We start from the raw sequence: 23,068 nt of genomic DNA on the forward strand, positions 1-23,068 counted from the left end.
AGTCATGACAGTACAGTGCTTTCCTCTTCTGCCTTCACTTACTGTTTCTCTCTTACGCCTTGTCCCTCCTTTCCTTCTTTCCGTTCTTGCTTCTGACATGTTCAGGACCTGCTCGTGGCGCCGGGGGCCAGGAATAGAAGGATCTGGGGGTGTAAAATGAAACATAGCTATGGGATGGGGCAGGGGAGGGCAGGAGAGGGGTGTGGGAAACTGTAAAGGAAGATGGTGCCCTGGACCTGAAGAAAGTAGGGACAGTGACATGGGGGACTTTCAGGCAAGTTGGCAACTCAGCTGTGAGCCTGACAGTCCTGTTGCTTTTACCCCTAAAGTGTGTGGTTACCATCTTCAGCCGCACTTTAGAACCCCCTGGAGGCTTCTAAAAATGCTGATGCCTGGGTGTAGTCCTGAGATTCTAATTGGCTTAGGATGTCACCAGGGCACCAGTATTTTTAAAAACTCCCCCAGGAGGTTCTAACACACAGCCCAGAAGGCTTCAGTCGACTACAGCCCCAAGACCTTGACTACAGTGAAAGACCCTGAGCCAGAACCACCCAACTAAGTTGCTCCTGCACTCCTGACCCATGACAACTCTGTGAGATGATAAGTGTGTCTTGTTTGAAGCCACCAAACTTTGGGATAATTTGTTACACAGCAATGGGTGACTGATACAGATTATTAGCTGCCCCAGATGTGCCCCTGAGTGGGTCACTTCTTGCCTTCCAGCAGTGTCTTTACCTTCTAGAACCTCTCACCTTGATGGTTGCTGGAGCTGCTTCACTGGCCTTCCTGTTCCCCAGCTGCCTCTGGCCCCTCACTGGCCTCACTGCAGCCTAAAACACGGTTCTGATCATGTCACCCCTCCTCGAAACCTTGTCACAGCTTCCCATTGTGCTTAGGCTCAAGACCAGCACTTTTGATGTAAATTATGAGACCCTCATGGCCTATTCCTCATTTCATGCCCATGATCTTCCCCCCTTTCCCTAGCCCCTGCTCTGCTGTAGCCCAGTGAGCTCTTCTAGCTTTTCAATACTCTTTGTCACCACAGGACTTTTACATGTGTTCAACCTGGAATCCTTCTCCTGCCTTACCTCCTGGCCTGGGTCCAACTCTGCCATTACATCTTCTCCCAGAGTATGTTCCTGAACATGAGAGCCTTTATTTTGGTGGAGACCAAGGTGATCATCTGATTAATGTTTCCAACCCCCACTAGCTAGAGACCCAGGACTGTGAATGGTTTTGCTCACTCTCAGAGCCCTAGTCCTACGTCACATGATGCATGGAATAGAAGAGATGTCAGTATCATGAATGAATGAATGAATGAATGAATGAGAAAATAAATGAGAGACTGGCAAGAACAAACAGAGCCCCACTCTGGAATAACCAGAGCCCTAGGCAGTATCCAGAAAGAGACTTAAGCCCATAGGCCAGGCAGATGGAACTTCAGCCCTGGAAATGAAGCAGGAGCCCAGATTGAGAGCCTGAGATCAAAGATCTGTAGCCACTTGACATACCTATTCCTCTGTTTCCTTTTCCTGTCCGCTCTTCCCCCCGTGTCTCACAAGAGGGATGCAGACTGGCTATGTCCCCAAAGTGTTCTGTCAGCTGGAGGAGCAAGGCCACTGTGATGGCTTTATTGGAGTGACAAGCCCCCCTCCCCCCTCCCCCATGGCCCCGTGACCCAGCTGGGAGGAAGGCTGTGTGCAGACCTACTGGGCCTGCTGTTCAGCTAGATGGCTGATGTGACCTGACGGGGTTTTCTCCATGCACACCCTGAGCGGGACTGTCCCCACAGCTCTGGGCTTTTCCCCAGAGCCACTGATCCTGCCTAGCTCTTGACTTCTTTCAAGATGGACTACTCTGGAGCTTGAAGTCTGAGTCTCAATGTTAAAATTCTTGGATTTGGATCTTGGGTTCCCAAGGCTGCATGGGATCCCTTAGGAGACATTGTTGTCATCCCTTGTAAGCTTTCCACTCCCCCACCCCCTGGCTCCACGGCCTCCCCTCTCCACACCCACGCCACGCCCCTCTCCTCTGAGCCTGAGCCTCTTTGTCATTAGTAAAGGTGACTAGAACTCAGCCCAGCATCTCAGGTGTGGACTGGTGTGGACAGAGGGACAGACCAGAGGGCAACTGCCCCGTCCTTTGTCCTAGATGTGGTGCCTCTAATGTGGCTCCCGGTCCCACTCGCTCTCTTGGCAGTTGCCTTACTCAGTTAACACATTCTGGTCCTCTAATCAAGGGGAGATATCCAAGCCATTGGGAACATTTCTCATGCTATGATCAACCATTATTGTAAAACTTACCCTGCTTCCTTTAAGACGGTGGTTTTCAAACTTGAGCGTGCATCAGAACTGCCTGAGGGCTGAGTAGACACGGATTGCTAGACACAGTTTCTGGTCTAGTAGGTCTGGGGTGGGGCCTGAGAATTTGCATTTCTAACACGTTCCCAGGTGATGCTGGGGCCATACTTTGGGAACCACTGCTTTAGGGATATGCTTTCTGGCACAACTTCATATCCACAGTCTGTACCAGTTCTGGAGGCAGGGAGGGGGTGGGCTCGGGAGGGGGAGGAGGGGAATCAGCGGCTCTTGACTCCAAGCCTATCTTAGATTTTGTAGTCCTGAGGCTCTGACCCACCGGGTTTCCTGCGTGGCATCAAGTGACGTGGCGTCCTTGGAACTCCTTCTGTAGCCTGAGCTTACATCCACTGCTCTGGAAGCAGAGCAAGTTCTCCCCTCAGGTGGCCTCCGCCCTGTGAGCTGGCCCCAAGGCTCTAGCTTGGACTAGACTCTTCTGATTGTTCTCCCCCACACCAGGGACCCAGCCCCTGGCAGTCCTGGCCCTTCCTTCCAGGTAATGGAACAGACTTCCTCTCTGTCTCATCCATACCCATCCATACAAATGACGCCCCCAGTGGGACCCCAACTATACTGGACTCTGGACTGTGTGTGCGTGCGTGCGTGCGTGCGTGCGTGCGTGCGTGTGTGTGTGTGTGTGTTATTTTCTTGGAAATTAAGAGTCATTCTTTTCCCAGAAGAATGTATTTCTGCTTTTATACTGGAGATGAATGAAAAAAATTGGATTCACTGTGTAGAAATGCAGTTTATGACAAGCTGCAAAAAGACATTGGCCCCCTTAAACAAGAAATACCTGCAGTTCCAGAAGAAAAAATAGGTGTTTACAAATTTATGTCGTCCGTCTTTGACCAGTGAACTGAATGGTCCTCCTAGCCACACAATGAGGGTGTGGATCTTTTTTCTTTATGAGTTGCATCAATGATATTATTTTGTTTCCATGCTTTGGTTACTTAAAACTACCATTTATTACTGATTTCCTCCATTTGCTTTCTCTAAAAGGGTCTGAGCTGAGCTCAGACTTCTTGGTGCTAAAATTATGGCGGCTGATCGCACCACCATCTGTTCTGACCTGTTCTGGCTCATCAGGCTTCCAGAACTGTCCACAGCTGGCAGGCTTCAGAAGAGCCAGCCTGGGAACATGCAGAGAGCACAGGGATGGGAGCGACACTTCAGGTTCCTCATTTGTGAAATTAGGGGCAGAATGAGAAGACCTCCAGGGTGTTTATGTTTTGTTTGTTTTGAGTTCTAACTGCCTAAAACCTAGTTGATTTGCCATAATTAAACACAGCTTTCACGCACATTCTTATTCACAGATAGATACAGATACCCCAACCCACTGGCTATCTTGATCCCTGCCTTAAGCCTGGATGTGATTATTCCAGCTTTTTTTTTTTTTAATGTTTGCTTATTAGGGAGAGAGAGGGAGAGAGGGAGATAGAGTGTGAGCGAGTGCAGAGAGAGGAGGAGGTACAGAATCTGAAGCAGGCTCCAGGCTCTGAACTGTCAGCATAGAACCTGACGCAGGGCTCGAACATGATCATGAACCGCAAGATCATGACCTGAGCCAAAGCCAGACGCTCAGCTGACTGAGACACGCAAGGGCCCTGATCATTCCAGCTTTTAAGCAGCATAAAGAACTTTAGAGCTTACAGAGCCGTTCCACATCCTCAGCATTTTGGCTGGCCCTCAAACAACCCTGAAAGTTACATGCTGTATTGCCCCCAGATCGGAGGCGCAAGGACTGAGCCCCAAGAGAGCGCCGGCAGCTCCCCCGAGTTTGGGCAGCGAGTCGGCAGAGGGCCGCCGCGCGTGCCCGTGATGTGTGCGTCAGCTGCGCTGCCTCCAGCAAGGGTGACTTTGCACATTTTCTGTGTTTAGTAAGTGTCGTCGCTCCACAACACCCCCGACACACAAAACTAACAGCAGATCTCCACCTGCATCCAGAAGGGATTTGTGGCAGCAGAAATAAACTGTGATGCCAAAGTCAACGCTTTCCCCCCATCACCTGGCTCCCAGTCTAACATCAAAACAGAGGTAAAAGCCAGGGATGGGCACTGACCGCAACAGGTGTCCTTCTTTGTAGAAGACTTTTATCTCAGAGTATTTCAAGCATTCAGGAAATAAGAATAGCAAACACCCAGTTTGCTACCCAGTGTTAATTTATTCACATTTTGGTCTGTTTATGTCCTGTGTCTCTTAGAGAAATAAAATATAGCAGTTCCCGTTGAAACCCTCAGTTCCCCTTCCGCGGTGATGGCTTCCCAGAGGCCATCCTGTGACATTAGGGCCAAATTACTCAAAAACACCTTGATATATACGTCGGAAGAATTTACCAATCATTGAAATAAGAAATGCTTTTCTTTGATAAAATATACGTCACATGGAATTTACTGTTTTAACCATTTTTATGTGTCCAGTCGGTGGCATTGAGTACATTCACAGTGTTGTGCAGCCAGCACCACCACCAGTCCCCAGATCTTTTTCATCCTCCCAAACAGACACTACACCCATCAAACACTAACTCCCCATCCCTCCTCCCCAGCCCCTAATGGCCGCTGGTCTACTTTCTGTCTCTGAGTTTGAGTCCTCTAGAGACCTCTTGTAAGTGGAATCCTACAATATGTGTCTTTTTGTATCTGGCCCCCTTCACTTAACATAATGTCTTCATTTCATTCATGTTGTAGCATGTGTCAGCTCTTCATTCCTTTCTCTCTTTTTTACATTGCTTATTTATTTTTGAGAGAGAGAGAGAGAGAGAGAGAGAGAGAGAGAGCGTGAGTGTGAGCATGAGCAGAGGAGGGGCAGAGAGAGAGGGAGACATGAAATCTGAAGCAGGCTCCAGGCTCTGAGCTATCAGCCCTGAGCCCGACATGGGGCTTGAACTCATGAGGTGTGAGATCATGACCTGAGCCAAAGTTGGAGGCCTAACAGACTGGGTCACCCAGGCGCCCCAGCTCTTCATTCCTTTCTAAGGCCGGATGATACTCCTCTTTGTGCACCACATCTTTATCCCTTTGTTTCTCCCTTCATCCATTGATATAGACACTTGGGTTGCTTTCATTGCTTGGCTTTTGTGAAGAACGCTGCTGTGACCAGGGATGTACAAATATATCTTTAAGACTTTGTTTTCAGCTCTTTTGAGAATATACCCAGAAGTGGAATGCTGGATCAGGTAGTGATCTGTGCTTGGTTTTTGAGGGGCCGCCATACTGTTTCCAATGTGGCTGTACCATGTGAGGCACTCAGCGTCTCTACATCTTTGCCAGTGCTTGCTGTCTCCTGTGTTTTGGTAATAGCTGTCCTAATGGTGTGAACACGAGGTGCTTGTAAGCGTCAGCCTCTCTTAAGGAAGAGGAAATGGAAGCCCTGAGGCAGAGAAGGTCACACAGAGATGCAGAGGTCACAGGGGAGTCAGTGACAGAGCAGGACCTGGAACCTTGGGTCCCCAAGCCCCACTTGGTAGTCGTTACTGAAACACACAGTTCGGTTTCCACTGCTCTATGTCGGAGGGTGGTCAGCCATGAGCAGACACAACCTCCAGGTTTCTATGGTTCGGTTCTTACTTTGTTTTTGTTTTTGTTTTTTAATATTTCAAAATTGCATCAACATTTTAAAATATGAAGGGATCTTATATCTTAAAAAGCCTGGATTTCTGAATTCCTCCCTGCCCCACGCCAAATCAGAAAGTCTAGTGACCCTGGTCTAGCCTTCTGGGGCTCAGCATGATTGGAACAGCTGCCATCTTACATGAGACATCCGGTCTCCATTTGCCACTGTCCCCACCACCCCCTAATATCCTCCCATACATACTGCTTCACACACTGGCCACACCCGGTGAGCCCTGGAGTTTGTAGATCGGCTTTCTCAGCACATGGATGTTAGCTGTCGGTCCTGTGTGTCAGCAGACAGATAGTTACATGTAACGGCACAGGCTGGTCCCCTACCCCCTTACTCTTTATTCTGCACCACCTGAGTGTCTTGCTCTTTCTTCACCCTAGAAGTGAAATCATATTGCAAATAAATAATGAAAAGTATAAATAGAGATGTATGTGAATAGTCTGACTTAGAGACAGTGTGATGAGACAGGAACACGAGCAGGAAAGCCCAGAGATTCAGATGCGAGTCTTGACTCCCTCCCAGAAAACCTCTGCACAACTTTAGCTAGCCCCTTCCCAGTCTCGCATCCTTACACCAGTGTGTCCCCTGCAGGCTGGACCGCCAGGTCTCACGGGGCCCTCTAGTTTATGATGAAGGGGAAAATAGCTCCTTTTGCACTTTGGCTGGAGAAAACCAGCTGAGTTAGGCTGCTTCCCCAGGACGCCCCCTCTGAACAGACCCTTCCTGTGGCTGCCAGCACACACACCCTCTGCTTTCTCTTTTCCAACAGGTGAGGAACGACCTAACTGGGGTTCTCTATGGTGAGGACATTGAGATTTCGGACACCGAGAGCTTCTCCAATGATCCCTGCACCAGTGTCAAAAAGCTTAAGGTGAGTGCCGCTGGCCACGGCCTGGGGGACAGACCGATGCCATGTCTCGGGTTCCCCACGTCCCTGACTATGAAGGCGCCTTGAGTTCTGGCTCTTTCATTTCATCCTGGCATTTCCCACATGGAGAGAGGCTCCCAGGAGCTGGCTTCCCTTGGCTTTCCCCTTGCTTGTCCAGCAGTGGCCAAAGGTCTGATTGCTGGGTGCATAGCCACGGAGAGCTCACTGGCTGGTTTTGTGTCTCTCCGTCGAGTCTAAGGGGCAAGCAGGGCATTACCTTCTTCATGGCAGAGAGGCTGAGAGAGCGGGACTGTGTCGCCCAAAGCCACAGCAAGGAAGTATAGTTGTTCAGACTTAAAGTCCAGGCTTCTGACCCCTCTGGTGACACGCACTCCGGGAACAGAGAGGGCCAACTAGAAATTTGCCCAGCCGTCCGTGGTCTGTCTGCCATTTGTCTCCTCACCCCGCAAGCTCTCTCTGGTTTGTGCCATACCCGCTCCTGGACTCACAGACACCATCAGGCGTCAGGTTGGTCACAGCTGGAGAGGAAGCCAGTTACCTCTCTGGGGGACAGGAACAGAGGGGCCTGGGAACAGAGGGAGGAAGTGACTCATCCCGCCTGGGGAGAGGGTTCAGACAAGGCTCCGGAGAAGGGAAGGCATTTGCACCTTGAAAATAGATGAGTGGGACAGGGACCTGCAGGAGCCCAGCAGGGAAGGAGGGGTGAAGAGCAGAGGGCGGGGCGGCCATGCTCACCACCACGCAGCAGGGGTCAGCAGGAATTCCACAGATGCTGGAGTAGGGGGCTGGAAGGAGTTTGGAGCCACGTTCCATAAGACTTGAATGTCAAGCTAAGGAGTTTGGTCTTTTATCCACGGGGCAGTGGGAGGTGCTAGGAGTTCATAAGCAGGTGAAGACAGAGTTAGAGCTGTCACCTTCCTCTTTCCCTCTCTTCCATTCCCTTATGCCCACATTTAGGGCTGCCGGCACCAAGACCGCCGATGCCAACTGCTGCTATGTCCCCTTCTACCGTGGGCTTCCATCCCAGGTTACACCAGTCACAGCAAGTGGCAGATGCCAGACACAGATGGGAAGACTGAGGCCCAAAGACAGGGAACAAGGGAAGCAGACACAAGGCCTGTGTGTGACACTGCAGCCCTTCGAGCCTGTGCAGATGAGGACACCGTAGCTTGGGAGGGCCTGCTGGCGGCCCGGTGGATCTGCCCACGCTGTTCCCCCAGCCCCCAGGCTGTGTGGTCTGAGGGTCCAGTCAGGCTGTGGGGGCACCCCTCGTGGGCTCAGAGGCAACAGTTTCTGTCTGTTGTGCCCACTGTTTTGTTCTCCATCTCCCAGAACCAAATTAATTTGAGTGTGTGTAAATAAAATACCCAGAGCAGTGCAGTGCCTGTCCAGCTGGGAGCAGTCGGGTGGCGCTGGGGGTGGAGGGAGGAGCCCGATGCTGTGATGATGTTCTCCTGCCACACAGGGCAGCGTCTCCCCAGGGTGGGCACTTGAAATAGCTTCCTGTGCCTCAGAGGCCCAGAAGAGTTTTGTGGACTTTAAAGTTTAAAAAGCCTTGGTGTGTGGAGCAGAGGCGCCCATTGAACCTCTGCAGAGAAATGAGGGAGGGCTGGACTTGGGTGCTCCGTTCATCAACCAGCTAGCTCCACTGGAAGTAGGCGTGACACTGCAGATGATGGAAACAGCAGCCCACCTGTCCGGGGCCCTGACCAAAAGCCAGGGGCCGATGCGGAGCCCTTGACCTTCACTGGTGCATTCAGCCCTCCCCAGAGCCCTGCACAGAGAGTTTTTGCATCCCGGCATCTCAGATGAGGAACGTAAGGATCAAAGAGGTTAAGGTTCACCCCAAATCACCCAGCTGGAAAGTGGTGGGTTTGATTCAAGCCTGGATCTGGATGACTAGGCAGTCCAGGTCCCTCCACCGCCCCACACAGCTGCCACTAGAAAGGATGACAGCATCACATAAGCTGGGGGAGGGGCAGGCAGAGCCCAGTCTGTCTGTTGGCAAAGGAGTCCTTCTGGGGGAAGCGCTCTTCCCCCACAGACCTACATGACTCCTTCTCCAGCCTTCATCTTGTCTTTGCCCAGTTGTTCAGTTTTCCAGAGGCCTTTCCTGCATGCTTCATTTAGAAGTTAAATCCTCACCCACTTTCTGCTGATTTTCTCCATTTCATTGACGGACGTCTGTATTCGTTTCTGAGGGGCTGCTGTAACAAAGTACCAAAAACTAGGTGGCTTAAAGTAACAGAAATGTATTCCCCCACATTCTAGAGGCTGGAAGTTCAAGGCCAAGGTGTCGGCAAGACCATGCTGTCTAGGAGGCTGTGGGGCTGTCCCGTGCCTTTCTGGTCGCCTGTGGTATTGCCAGCAAGCCTTAGTGTCCCCTTGTCTGGCAGCTGTGTAACGGAAGTCCCTGTTTTGTATGGCATGTTCCTCTTTCCCTTCATATGGTCTTCTTATTAAGACACTGGTTGTGTTGGATTACAAGTCTGCCCTCCTCTTAACTAATTACATCTGCAGAGACCTGTATTCAAGTAAGGTCACATCCCAAGGTATTGGGGATTCAACATATCTTTAAGGGCCACAATTCAACCCATCACAACATCTGACCGACCATTCATTTTGCCTCGTTGTTTTATCATCTGTCCCGCGCCCCACCCCTCCACCCAGAACATAAGCTCTCGGAGGCAACAGTTTCTGTCTGTTGTGCCCACTGTTTTGTTCTCCATCTCCCAGAACCAAATTAATTTGAGTGTGTGTAAATAAAATAGCAAGCCTGGACAGACAAAGCCAACAGAGAACACAAGGATAGAATACTCAGGAATAAAGGAACTTCTGGAAAGCTTGGAGAAAAAGAAAATCTCTGTTTTACTCTGGGATAAGATAGAGAAGGATATTCAGAGGACAAGGGAGAAAACTAAATACCAAACGGCAGAATTAAAATCTGCATCGGAGGTATTAGAGAGCAGAGTTCATGCCAAGAAAAATAAAGATCAATAGTGCGAAGGACAAACTTGAGATATTTCCCAGAATTCAGAGGAAATGGTGGGAGTGATCAATCTAATGAGGGAAGAGAGAATATTGTGGACCGTGGAGAGGGGAGAGCCTAAGGGAAAACCAGGAAGATGAAACAGAACCAAAATCAAAACGAAACAGGCACCACAGTGGCAGCAAGCACCCCTAGAACCCAGATCTTGGTTTCTAATACCGTTCTCCTGAAAAAGGAACTAGGACTCCTTGGAGAAACAGCTGATTCTAGGATGGGCAGGAAATATGCAGGTTGATCCTGGAGCGTCTTCTAGTGCCGGGAAGTAAAGGAGTGCAGCTGAGTGAAGGAGCTCCCAGGGGTCAAGGCTGGGACAATTTCAGCCATAAAATAAAATACTATTGGATTATAACCCAAAGTATAAAATAAATATCCATGTGTCCATTCTGCTAGGAGTGACTGAATAAATAAATGGGAAAGAATAGGCAAGTATCCTATACAGAAGAATTCCAAATAATCTATGTAGATATTTCAGATTCATGGAGGTGGAGCAGAATGACCCATTTCTTAAGTCATTCTGAAGTGATTTCTTTCCAAAGAGTGCACTATAGAAAGCAGGGAGAAAAGGAACTTGATGATGGAGAAATCCAACAAACACGACCTCAGCTAGGTGACCAAGGTCAACATCAGTAGTGATAAGTCACATTGATAGGATGCACCCTTGATATGAGGGAATGAGAAGGGCAATTTACCTCCGTGGTCTTTCTTCCCAAAACCCATGCCCTAAGCCTAACCATGAGAAAAACATGGTTGAATTTTCAAGTGTTTTCCAAAACACTCCTCAAACCTGTCTAGGTCTTCAAAAATAAGGAATGTCTGAGCCAAAGGAACCTATGGAGGCATGACAACTAAATATAATGCGGTACCTTGGGTACAGTCCAGGGATAGAGCAAGGACATTAGAGGGGAAAAAAAAAAACTAAGGAAATCTGAATAAAATATGGGCTTTAGCTAATGATAATCAATATTGATTCATTAATTATAACAAATGTACCACATGAACACAAAATATTACTAATAGAGGAACCCGGGTGAGGAACATATGAGAATCTTCTATCTTTGTCATTTTTCTATCTAAAACTATTCTCAAATAAGAAGTTTATTTTTTTTAAACAGGAGACAAATTCAAGGGAGCCCAAGAGGGTCCTCCTAGATTGGATTAACAAAATTGCTAATAGTTAACCATTAGCAATTTGGTTGACAGTTCAACAGTTTCATAAGTACAATGTCCATACTGTATGTGCATTGTCTAGCTGGCCTTTCCGCATTCTAGCAAAATTGGTGAAAAGAGAGTCACACCAACACACATTTTAGCAAAAGCTTTGAAGTACTAACATAAAGGGGGAAATCTACAAGAATCTAGGCTAGAAGAAAGCAAATTTCCCACAAAGGTGCAAAAACCAGGCCACCTGGAGTCCTCTGCAGCCTTCAATCCCAGAGACAATGGAGCAGCTGGGGGACATTTTCCCATGTGTGCGGCTCAGCCGCATACTAGCCCGGTGGCATACTAGCCCGGTGGCTTTCTCGAAGTTAATCCTTGAAGTCCTATGTCAGCCAGCCCAGAACAATGGCAAACTTCATAGCTGAGGTCATGGCAGAAACTGCTGATCAGGGACCACCAGCACCATAGAGAGCTAAGTCTAAATAATTGGTATAAAATGGTATATAGACGCAAGAGTTCATTTTGAAAGTTAACGTACATATACATAGAGCGCAAAAATAGACCTGGTAATAACAATAATTGAGAGGTAAAAATCCATATTCCATTAACATAGCCAAAGAAGTGGGCAACTGAAAAATATGGGTGGTAGCCTCCTGGGGCTCAACGGAGACCATTTGGCTCATGAGTTTCCTAATGAGAAACACACAAGCTAAAGAAGGCTTTGAAAAACTTAATGGTAAACATAGTATAATGCAAACAGAACCCAAGGCATCTGGAGCACAGGAGAGGGAAGCAGGGGAAATCTAGTCCACATATTGAAAAACAGAAAGAAAATGTGAACACCAGAAAGCATAACATATAATTGCAGACCAAATATAGTCCTTCTGACCATAAATTCAAAGAGGTCAAGCTCCCTAGTAAGAGGCAGAGGCAGAGAACTGTGTTTTTGAAGAACTAACTACAGCTGTTGACAACAGAGAAAGTGCCACAGGAAGGTCAAAGGTAAAAGATGGGGCAAAGGTAGGTCAAGCAGACCCAAGTGAAGCAAGAACCCCAGTGTTCATTTGAGACCCAAAGGGAATTCAAGGTACAGGCATTAAACAAGATTAAGGAGAGTCATTCTCTAAAGATAGGGGTACAATTCACCATGAGAATAACACAATCATGGACCATTATTGCTCTAAATTACATCTCACTGAAATATATAAAGAAAAGCCTGTTAAAAGACAAAGGAGAATGACAGAAACACAATGGTGTTGGGAGCCGTAACATTCTCTCAGTCTTGGACAGATCACCCAGGCGAAAATAGGCAAGAACACAGAGGAACCAAATAATGAAATTAATCAGGCTGATTTAGCAGATATGTACCAAAGTTCGCCAAAAGAAAGTCAAGAAAAACCATCTCTGTGATGAAGACCCGAGGCCTTTAAGCTCCTTCCAGGCCTGTTCCGAACACGGGGCTTTACAGTTAACTGTTGCCAGGCTGGGCTGGGAGGAGGGCCGGAGGCTGCCCCCAGGTATTTCCATGGTGCTGGCCACGTGGGGGAGAGTGCCAGGCTTCCAGTGTCCTGCTCTGTTCATTTGGTTTGCTTTATCTGTCTTGCTTGGAGCAGCTTCTAGCCCATCATTCAGGGTTTAGATTCCAGGAAGATCTTCCTAATTTATAAACTAGCTGATTAGCAACCTTAATTCCACCTGCAATGCTAACTCCCCCTTGCCATGTCGCAGAGCAAATTCATAGGTTCTGGAGAGTAGGAAATGGACACTTTTGCAGGGAGCTTTTGTCTGCCTATCATAGGAAGACCACAAAAACAGGCTTTCGGGTGGACTACTGCTGTCTTTGCTTTATGGGAGGGGCCTAGTGGGAAGTTCCCCCATGCCACCCCATAGGCCAGGAGCCTGCTTGGCTCCCGGAAAGTAGGGTTCATATAGGCACCCCAAGGGGGGTCCAGAGCTACAGAATAAACATGGTACATCTTCCTAGCAGGCCAGTTTTGCTCAGAAACATGGGAAGAAACACATTATTTTTCTCTTAAGATAAATGTAGGTATGTTATTGGAATGCTAAATGTATGTGAGTTTTCAAGATAAAATAATAAACTTTACAGAAATGGCATGCTTTCCCAGTAGGCTGCTGTGGGCTATTCCCTCTTTACTCTCTTCTTTAAGAGTATGTGTCTCCTTAAGGTCCAGCGTTGTTGAATCACTATGTTGTACATCTGAAACTAATATGACATTGTGTGTCAACCATATTCTGATAGATACAAACATAGATACATACATACATAGGCAGATAGATAAAAATGAAAAATAAATGGGAGGGCTAATCAGAATAAAGGGATTGTTATAACAATATGTATCTCCTGCTTCTCTGCCTTTAGGGACATTTCTCTGGTGGGGATGAGGAAGTCTAAGAAAAACTCACTTGAGCCAAATAAAAATACTCACTCTAGGTATGGAATCAGTGTGTCAGGGCCAGAAGGGACTTTGGACAGCATCTAGGCTAACCCTGCTGGACTCACCCCAGGTCTCACAGCCGGAGTCAGGGGGCGGGAGTTGCCTGGGTCCCCAGCCTCTTCCCCAGTGCCCGCAAGCTCAGGTCATGCCACCTTCCAGCCCTGCCATGGCCAGCCTCTAAAAGTTTGGCCACCCTGGAGCTTGGCATACCTCCTCCCTTTCCACAATTTGGTACACAATTTTATCTGATTTTTCGGCAGCCCCAGCGGGTCTGTGGGGCTGGGCACCTGAGAAACCAGGAGGCGATTACACGTGGTCCAAGACAGGTGCACAGGCGGTAGGAAATGCCAGATGACCCAAACACCAATGTCCAGGTTGACCTTGCCTTCCCAGCAGGACCCCCACCCCTGCCACAGGGAAGGCAGGATGGGGTGGCCTTCTGCTTTCCTGCTGTTTTAAGTGTGCACCAGCTATTTTAACACCTCAGGATCACATCTGCTGTTTCAGTGCCTCCACGTCGAAATCTGCACGACTTTGCTCCATGAGTTGTTGCTGCAGACTGGCTCTTCCCTCAGCCTGGGAGGCAATGTATAGGGCCAGTGGTCAAGCGCTAGGGCTCTGGAGGCCAGGCCCAGGCGGGGTCGAAGCCAGCACCACCCCTTCCTCCCTGTGTGACCTGGTGTCTTAGGTTGAAGTCTCTAGAAGCAGAGCCTGAGATTCTGGTGAAGGTGACTCACGGAGGCAAGATAAGGCAAGAGGGGACTGGGCCAGAATGTTGTCTTGGCTGGAGACCGGGTTAGCCTGGCCCACGGGGTGTCTGGACCACACAGCTGGTCCCACCATTCAGCGAGTCAGTCACTGGGTGCTGTAGAATGTGGGGCACAGTGTAGCCTTTGGGGCTGGGAAGTTCTCTGTGGCTGAGGACAGTCCTCCAGGGCTGTAAGCCGCCCACCTTGCACTGGGATGGATGGGGGGGTGGGGGGAGCATCCAGCAGGGCCAGCGGTGTCTGCCACACTCAGAAAAATGTCTTTGTTCTTTGGAGCTCAGCTCACTCATGAAACTTTCCAGAATGGACATAATGACAACGGCTGTCTCCTCGGGTAGGGCCGCTGACTGCTGAGTACCACCGCTAGAACAAGCTCAGGAATTGTCCTTGATTTGTATTTTGCTAAAATCCCCTGCAAACTGGAGGTTATACACAAGGTATTTGTTCTGTTTTGTTATTTTTCTGTACGTGAATTTCCTTTTTTATTGAAGTACAGTTGACATACAAGGTTATATGAGTTTCTTTTTTATCTTCTCATTTAAAAAATCTTTTATTAAAACTCCCCCTTTATTTGTCTTCTTTATATATATATGTAATTTATTATCATACACAAGGTCTTTGAATTGGGTTTTCCTTCTTATGTGGGGTGGGTGTGTGTGTGTATGTGTGATTTTAGCCTGCTTTATGGGTCCCAAAGACAAAGAGACTCTAGACAACAGATGAGAAGGACCCAGGAAGGAGGAAAGGAAATTCATCCAGGGTTTGGGCTGAGTACCCCTCCCCGGACCTCCCGCCCTATTGCTGTGTCCTTCCATTCTTGCCCCTCCCTTGTAGGCGAGGCCATTTGTGGGAACACAGGCCTCCATATGGCCTCCAACCTTCGTCCAACCATTTGAGTACAAGTTGTCCTTTGTCCCACCTCACATCATCTTCTGCCCCTGCAGTCTATGGAAGGGCACAGGATTTCAGGACCCTGCCCTCTATCACATTCTGGGTTCTCTGCACCATCACAACTCTGTTCTGTCCCTCTTGTCCTCAGGGACTGTCATGACTCTCCTCCCGTACCCCCTGGTGCTCCTCATACTGCCCAGTGCCCTTCCCACCACCTAGGAGAGTGTGCTTCCGCCCCTTGCAGGGAGGTGGGAGGCGTGGCCAGAAGCAGGGACCACTGCCAAGGCAAAATTTGTCTTTCTACTTTCCGGATTCTCAGGAAGAGATACAAGTTATATAACACCAAACAGCGTGATTCTAGAACTTTTGTGAGAGCAGGCGTGTGTTAAAAAATTTTAAGACTCCTGAAATCTAAAACTTTTTCCCTCACCCCTGCATCTTCTAATAAATTGGTGCTCTGAAAAGGAGAACTAGGTAGGCCCATGCTTTCCATATTCCCAAGAAAAGTCCTCATGCTCCGGGAGTACACAAATCCCATTTTGAGAAGCCCTTCAACCTCTTTCTGCTGCTTTCAAGCCTCCTGCTAAGGATCCCAGGCCTCTTGCATCTCCCTTTGTCCACTCCCCACTCCGGGATTCGAGGCTTCAGCTGCACTGGGTGCTGGCTCTTCCCTCCCAGACCCTGCAGCATCCTGCCACCTCTTCCCGGCAAGAATCAGAGTGGGTGTGAACACTGCAGCAGACACAACCTGGCTCTGGCTAGGATCTTTCTCCTCTGACCATCGGAGGGCCACCAAGGTGAGAACAGTGGGTGCAGTCTTGGGGGAAGCCTTTTGCCTCTCTAGGAAGGGGTTCACTAGATCAGTGATCCCTTGGGTTCCATCCAGTACTAACAGTCTGGGAGCACAGAACCAAGTGGTCCATGCAACTCGGTCGTCATGGTAACAGAGACACTAAATGGCCCATAAGCGGTAGAGCTGGTTATTTATCTATTTGCAGGTGGTCAGGTGATCAGCAATGAAGATGTGGGTTCCTCAGTCCATTCAAGAAAGGGACATGGTGAACCACGTCGGTGCAGAGGCCCTAGGCCAGCAGGATATTAGTGCGGTGGTAATCATTGTAGTCACTGAATTAGGAGTGCAGGCCAGGCATTATGCTTGGTAGCTCACATAGCATTCACCCACTTCATCATGTATTCAATACCAGTATATATTTTTTATTGATATATATATGTCATGCCCTGTCCCCCTGAGCTGGGGACCCAGAGATGAATCAAGTAACCCCCAGTCCAGGGGGAAGACAGACAAACAAGTAAACTAGGGCCATGACAGAAGGCAGCACAGAGTGCTCTGGGCCCACAGAGGATCAAAAGACCACCAAGCCTCATGGGACAAAGATGGTTCCTCAGAGTAGGGGGTGCCTGAGCTAAAGCATGAAGGGTGTGAGTGGCAGCTCTTTAGGCAAAGGAATGGGGTGAGAGGGAAGAAGGGGCTGGGGTGGGGGAATGGAGGAATGAATGCATGCATGAATGGCAGCCCTGTTTTAGACCAGCTTAGGCAGCTCGTTCTGATACCCTGGAAGAGTGGGGAGAACAGTGTGATTTGAGACGTGAGCAGGCGTCAGCTGGTAAAGCATCTCGAATGTTCTGCTGAGCTCAGAGGTGACCAGTAAAGCTCCGGAAGCCATGGAAAGGTTTTATGCAACCACATCTGGATCTTGGAATGATTCCTTTGTCTGCTCTATGGAGACCGGGGTGGGTGAAGCAGGACTAAGGGTGGGGACCCAGCCGGGAAGCGGTCATAGTTCAGCAAGTGGGGGGTGGTGGTGGCTAACCCAGCAGGTGGGGCTGCAGGGACGGGGCTGAGGTGGCACTGGTGAGCAGACAGCCAGTGGGTCCTGGTTATGGCTTAGAAAGAGGCGAGTGAACCTGGTGGGCGGGAGGGTGGTGACATGGTTCTCAAAGATGGGCAACACGGGAAGAGGGGGAAAGGGCTCATTGGGAAAGATGATGCATTCAGCTTGAGATGTGCTGAGCTTGAGGTACGTGGGAGAATCTGGGTGGAGGGGTCCAGCGGGCAGCTGGAGAAAAGTCGGGGCTGGAGAGAGTGGTTGGGTCTCCACAGGACACAGTGGGCAGTTGCATCTGGGGCCATGAATGAGGCCGCCCGCAGAGAGTACTGAGGGCACAGAGCTAAGGGCAGAACGGAGTGGAACACCAGCAGTAAGGGACAGGCAGAAAGGTGATGAGCTGATTCAGAGCCTGAGCAGGAAGGACCAGGAGGTAGGAAAGAGCCAGGAGGGAGCATCATGGGAGCCAATGATTGAGTTCCATTAGCATGCATCCTACGGCCACCCCGCAAGGTAGGTAGGATTATCCCTCTTTTGAAAATGAGAAAATTGAAGCTCTAGCGGATTAAGACTCAGGGTCACACAGCTGGTCAGTGGTGGAGCTGGGTTTTGAACTAAGGCCTCTCTAACTCTAAAATCCAATAAGCTATTTCTTCTATACCATGTTTAGCAACACAGAGCTTGGCACAAAGTAGATCCTCAATAAGTGTTTGCTGGCTGGATGAATACTATTAGCAGCAAAAAAAGGCGAAAAGATTTCAACAAACAAGCAGAAAAACCCTGGAGTGTGCCTGAGAGCATGTCCACAGAACGGAAGCAGCTTAGAACTTTTTATAGCCTTGCAGACATGGTGATGACAAAGGCTTGCCTTCCTTCAACTGCTCTGTTAACGATCTTTTAAAGTCCTTTCAGAGCAGGGTTTTTTTTCCTCCCCTCTTCTTTCCATTCTTGCTTGCAAACGAAGGATGATTTTAGAATCCAAGCCTTTTTTATTTTGCTAAAGTACATGATGAGTAAAATGGCCTCCCAGTCAGCACTTTCCAATTTTGAAAGATGCTAAAAACTGATCTTTAAAGGCATGTTTCTCTTCTTTATGCATCAAAGCGCCTTGAGGCCTGCTGGAGAGGACGGGATGCACTGCAGGAAGGCAGCACCACCTGCGAGGCAGGGCGGAGGGCAGGAAGTGACTGGGGTGGGGTGCAGGCCGGTGGGCCGGGGCCCTGCTGGTCCAGATGCTGCCTGGAACAGCCACAATGAGCGTGTTCTCTGTGGAGCAGGGCCCTGCCTGGATCACTGTCCCCCACACAGCAACCGACGGTCACTTACCCTGACCCAGGAGGGAGCCTCTGGCAAACACCCAATAAATGTTTGTTGAATGAATAAATGAGTCGCAGGAGCTGGTGTTCAATACACACACTGCGATAATAAGCGCAATCCCATATATAGAGTTTTCAAATACAAGTTTTTCTTGGAGTTAAAGACGGGTTGGGAGGCGGTTATAAAACCCTAATACTAGCCGGCACTTACTGGGCACTCACTGTGCCAGGAGCTGTGTGAAACAGTTTGAGGATCATCTTATTTTGTCTTCCCAGTGATCCTGGGGTTAGGCCCTGCCATTATGCCCATTGTACAGGTGAGGAAATTGAGGCAAAGATGGAAAAAGGGGTGGCCTGAGATACCCTGAGGCTTGTTGGTGGAGCTGAGATTTGAACAAAGCTCAGAACTCCAGGAGACTCTGGCATTTCTTAATTGGGAAGCTTTTTGGGTTCCAGGAAGGTATAGAAAAGTCTAAAATACTGGAGCGAGGGTGGGGGTGCTGCAGTCTTGTTTCTGCCATCAACTCCCCCGGGGACCTTGGGAGCGCCTTCTCTCCTCTGGCTTCAGTTTCCCCAAATGTGAGTATTCCGTGTATGAGGAATTACATTAGACGCTGTCTCGGTGCCCTGCAGGGTCTGCCCGCCCTTGGGGAAGGAGACCCCTCGGAGCCGCCAGCCCCTGCAGACTTGTCCCAGGGCGGGCCCCTGCGACCAGGGAGGGCAGCCCCGGAGCCTAGGGGGAGCTGGCCGCAGAGAGGGCCAGAGAATCCAGGCAGAGGGCAGAGCGCTTGGCCGGGGAGCTGGGGGTACACAAACATTCCATTCGTGCACCTCAAGCCCGCTGGTGTGCCTGTCATCCACTCTCCTTCACTTACGTGTCCTTCTGTCCACAGGGCAATGACGTGAGGATCATCCTCGGCCAGTTTGACCAGAATATGGCAGCAAAAGTGTTCTGTTGTGTAAGTAAAACTTTGGCCATGGCTCTGTGTCTTTGGGGGAGGGGGGTTCACAAAGCTTTCTCTCAGGCTCGTTCTGCCTGCCTGCTTGGAGCGGGATATAGGACTGGAAGGAGTTGTTGGAAACAGCAGTGATATTTTCACTGCACTTTCCTCTTTTCGGGGAGCTAAGCCGCCGGGGCTCAGAACAGTGCAGTCGTGGGGGGAACTAGGGACCTCGGCTGACCAGACCTACTGGCTAGTTCCTGGTCTGAGCCCTGGCTGCTAATTCTCTGCCCATCTACTCAGCCACGCCCGATGGAGGCCTGCTATACTGCACAGTCTCTCCCGCTGAGAGGCCAGAGCTCGGGTGGAGGCTGAGGTGCCTCCCACCGCCTCCCAGCCCTGGAACAGGGCTCAGAGCCTTAAGTTTAGAATAATCTCTCAATTGTTCAGTATCTACCCCTGAGTTCTTTATAATTGTCTGGTGCATGATAGGCCACAAAGTATGTTTTTATGCCATATCTTATTTAATCTTCTCAATAACCACGTGAAACAACTATCATTATCCCACTTTACAGATGAGGTAATAGAGGCCTTGTGGCAGAGCCAAGGCTCCATCCCCTTTACCTGATTCCCAATCTAAAAGTCCTTTTTTTTTAATGTTTATTTATGTTTGAGAGAGAGGGAGTGAGAGAGAGCAGGGGAGGGGCAGAGAGAGACAGAGACAGAATCTGAAGCAGGCTCTGAGCTATCAGCACAGCGTCCGACACTGGGCTCAAACTCACGATCCATGAGGTCATGAAGTCGGGCGCTCAACCAACTAAGCCATCCTGGCGCCCCACCCGGTTCCCAACCTAATCATCTGTTTTCCATGTCATGTTTTAACCTAAGTACTTGCAGGGCTTCTAACACTGGAACTAAGGCTTTCGATGTGGATACCTGGCCCCCTCGCCCCTGCCCCCGGTCAGAGAAAAATCAACAGAATGGGACCCGGGTCACGTGAGTCGTAGTTTCCCCAGTAAGCTCCTCCTCGCAGACTGAGCCTATTCTAGGTGTAGACTCATCATCTCTCCTGATGGGCCTCTGTTCTCTTTGATCTTGTGTCAGTAACGTGGATGAGATTATAAAAGGCAGACTTTGTAGGAATTTTTGAAGTTGTGAACTATGTTGGATGACAGATCCAAGGTGTGAAGATCCCTAACAGGCTGGAAAGTTTGATTAAATCTAATAGGCCAACTATAAGGTTACATTGTCACAATCACACTGCCTACATCCACGGTGGTAGAGGCTTAGTGGGGAGTACTGTGCATTTAGAACTAAAGAGACTTTGGGGTCTTGGTTGACCTCAAGGCTGCTGTGAGTCCCCAGTGTAAGCAGAACTCACAGGAGCCAAGGGGACCTCAGGCTGCATGTCCACACCCAGGGAAGGTGGCCCCTTGGCTGTCTGCCTGGGGTATCCTACTCAGGTCCTGGTGTGCATTTCAGGGGAGATGCAGGGACTGAGAACACAGCAGGAGTGCAGAGAGAGCAGTGACCCGAAGCCTGAGTCTCCTAGAGCTATTTTATCCCGAAGGCTCAAGAACAAAATGAGAACTGCCTGCTCATCTCATAGTTGACCAGGGAGGAGGGAAAGGCCATCAGGCTGACATTTCTGGAGACCCTGGTCAGCGTTTAGAGCCCAGGAGTCGGTCTGCTGCTTGGGTGCTGAATTTGGGCTTCTTGTTGACACGTTGGGAGCATCAGTTTTGTCATCTGTAAAGTGGGGATGATAAAGCGCCCCTCTCATAGGATCATTGTGAAGATTAGATGAGCAAAAATGGATGAATGGTGAGCCCTCTATCCGCAATTTTCTGTTTGTCTGTGTAAAGTCTCAGGCATCTGAGGATGGAGTGGACCATTGTTGGGCGGGTGAGTTCACTAGCAGATGGTCTCTACAAGACTGAATTAAGCATTCTGTGCCCCAGTTAACAAGGGGTCTTTCCATATGAGAATCTAAGGATGAACAATGAGAAAAACTGAAAACATGGAGCAAATTGATTTAATGCCTTTTACTTCAAAACCTTGCTCGTCAAATTTTACTCCTAAACCTTTACTCATAAAACCTCACACATTACCATCTGAGGTCCAGAAATGGCCCATTTTGAAAAGGAAAATATGCTCTGCATTGGAGAATGTGATCTCTTTTCGGGGACAGATATGGATTTTTTCCCTGCCGCCCTTCTCTATATCCCCGGGGCCTCGTGCATGGCTCGCACCTGATGGGTACTAACTCCGGGAAAAATAAATGAATAAAAATGATCCATGAAGACGCCACACTGGTTGCTGGCCATCTCCCTTTTCCAAAAACTGCAGACAGACCTCGTGTTCTGCTTCGAGCCAAACCCAAGTGGAGGCGTGGCTGTGACTGCTCTCTGCCACGCGCTGGGATTCTTTTCTGGGTGGCATTTCCAGCCATGGTTTCTGCTTCAGAACAGACGGAGCGGCTGTCTTCCTCTTGACCCAAAGCCCAAGGCTGCCTGCCTTCCACGTCACATGGGACACCCTCCACCTTCTCATCCCACTTCCCTCTTTGCTCTTATTGGATGGTGGGTGTTTTGAGATGGGCTTTCTCCTAGGGTCTGCAGGTGGCTGTGTGGAGGAGTTCCTTACAGCTTTTTTGTTGGCTGTTTATTCCAAGCGTCAGACCCTCGGAAGGACTCTGCCTCCAGGGCTTGGAGTCTTATCTGGTTAGGAAGCAATTCTACTGGCAGGTCTGGGAGAACCCAAGGAGGGTCTGCTCAGTGTCTTCTTCCCGGATCAGGACTGGTGGGTGACAGGGGGAGGGGCTGCTCAGAGCAGAGTCCTCCTCTCCACTCTACCCCCGCCCCCCCCCCCCCGAAAAAGCCTTCCTTCCTGGTTCTGGGTCGGAGTGCCGATCAGATGGAAACAGTCGTATCTTTGCCATCCAAATGCTGCATTGCAAACTCTGCAGCATGTTGCTGTGTACTTGAGCCTGGAACCGCCACCCAATGGAAGAGCAGACTCCAACAAACCTATTTATAGCCTTGTGGCAAAATGTTCATTTGGGCTTAGCACAGCGTGAGCAGGTCTTGTTGTTTTTTGTCTTCTCCTGCCCCCATCCCTCAGGGGTCTATTCTAAATTCTCAAACATTCCGGCCTGGGTTCTGGTTTTAGCCCCACCAGCTGTGTGACCTCGGGCAGGTCACTTGACATCTCTGATCCCCAGCTGCCTCCTCTCTAAAATGGAAGCAGCAATCCCTGCCCCATCTGCCCCCCGGGTCATCAAGAGGCCTAAATAAGGCCATGAAGGGAGACCATCATCCCAAATGTTAACTGCCTTCGCGATGTGAGGGTTTATTACTATTGTTGTTGTGAACTGTAATATGAGAAGGGAAATGTCCATTTTGTGTGGGGAGGGGAGGTGGCAAAAGAAACATTATAAAAAGAGGAAATTGCGGATTTTTAAAAATAATTCACATCATGGTTACCTGTATGCAGCTAATAAGAACCAAAACAGTCCGTGAGACTGAAGGTGAGCTCAGGACTGCCCGTCACCACGTGGCAGGGCCCTTTGGTGGCCGCCAAAGGCAGAGAAAGAGAATACTGAGGTGACCATGTAAACTGGAAAGGTGTTCCTTTAGTCACTCCACAGCCATTTATCCGGTGCCCTGTGCACACCAGCCACTGTCCTGAGCCCTGGGGAACCCAGGGAAGAGCGGGCCGCACCCTACAAAAACTCCCCTTGGCAAAGGACACAGAGTAGCATACCAGCAGCTACTCCC

General features: G+C 49.4%; 1 protein-coding gene across 1 annotated transcript in view; it reads left to right on the plus strand.

The window, feature by feature from the left end:
* GABBR2 (gamma-aminobutyric acid type B receptor subunit 2) overlaps window positions 1-23,068 on the plus strand; it is a 338,745-nt gene that overhangs the window by 166,047 nt on the left and 149,630 nt on the right. The window contains exons 4-5 of the mRNA XM_029920582.1: window positions 6,745-6,846; window positions 19,242-19,307. Of these exons, the coding sequence (XP_029776442.1) occupies window positions 6,745-6,846; window positions 19,242-19,307 (168 nt within the window). The remainder of the gene's footprint in view (window positions 1-6,744; window positions 6,847-19,241; window positions 19,308-23,068) is intronic.

This window comes from Suricata suricatta, chromosome 13, assembly GCF_006229205.1.
Source record: "Suricata suricatta isolate VVHF042 chromosome 13, meerkat_22Aug2017_6uvM2_HiC, whole genome shotgun sequence".
Taxonomy (NCBI): Eukaryota; Metazoa; Chordata; class Mammalia; order Carnivora; family Herpestidae; genus Suricata; species Suricata suricatta.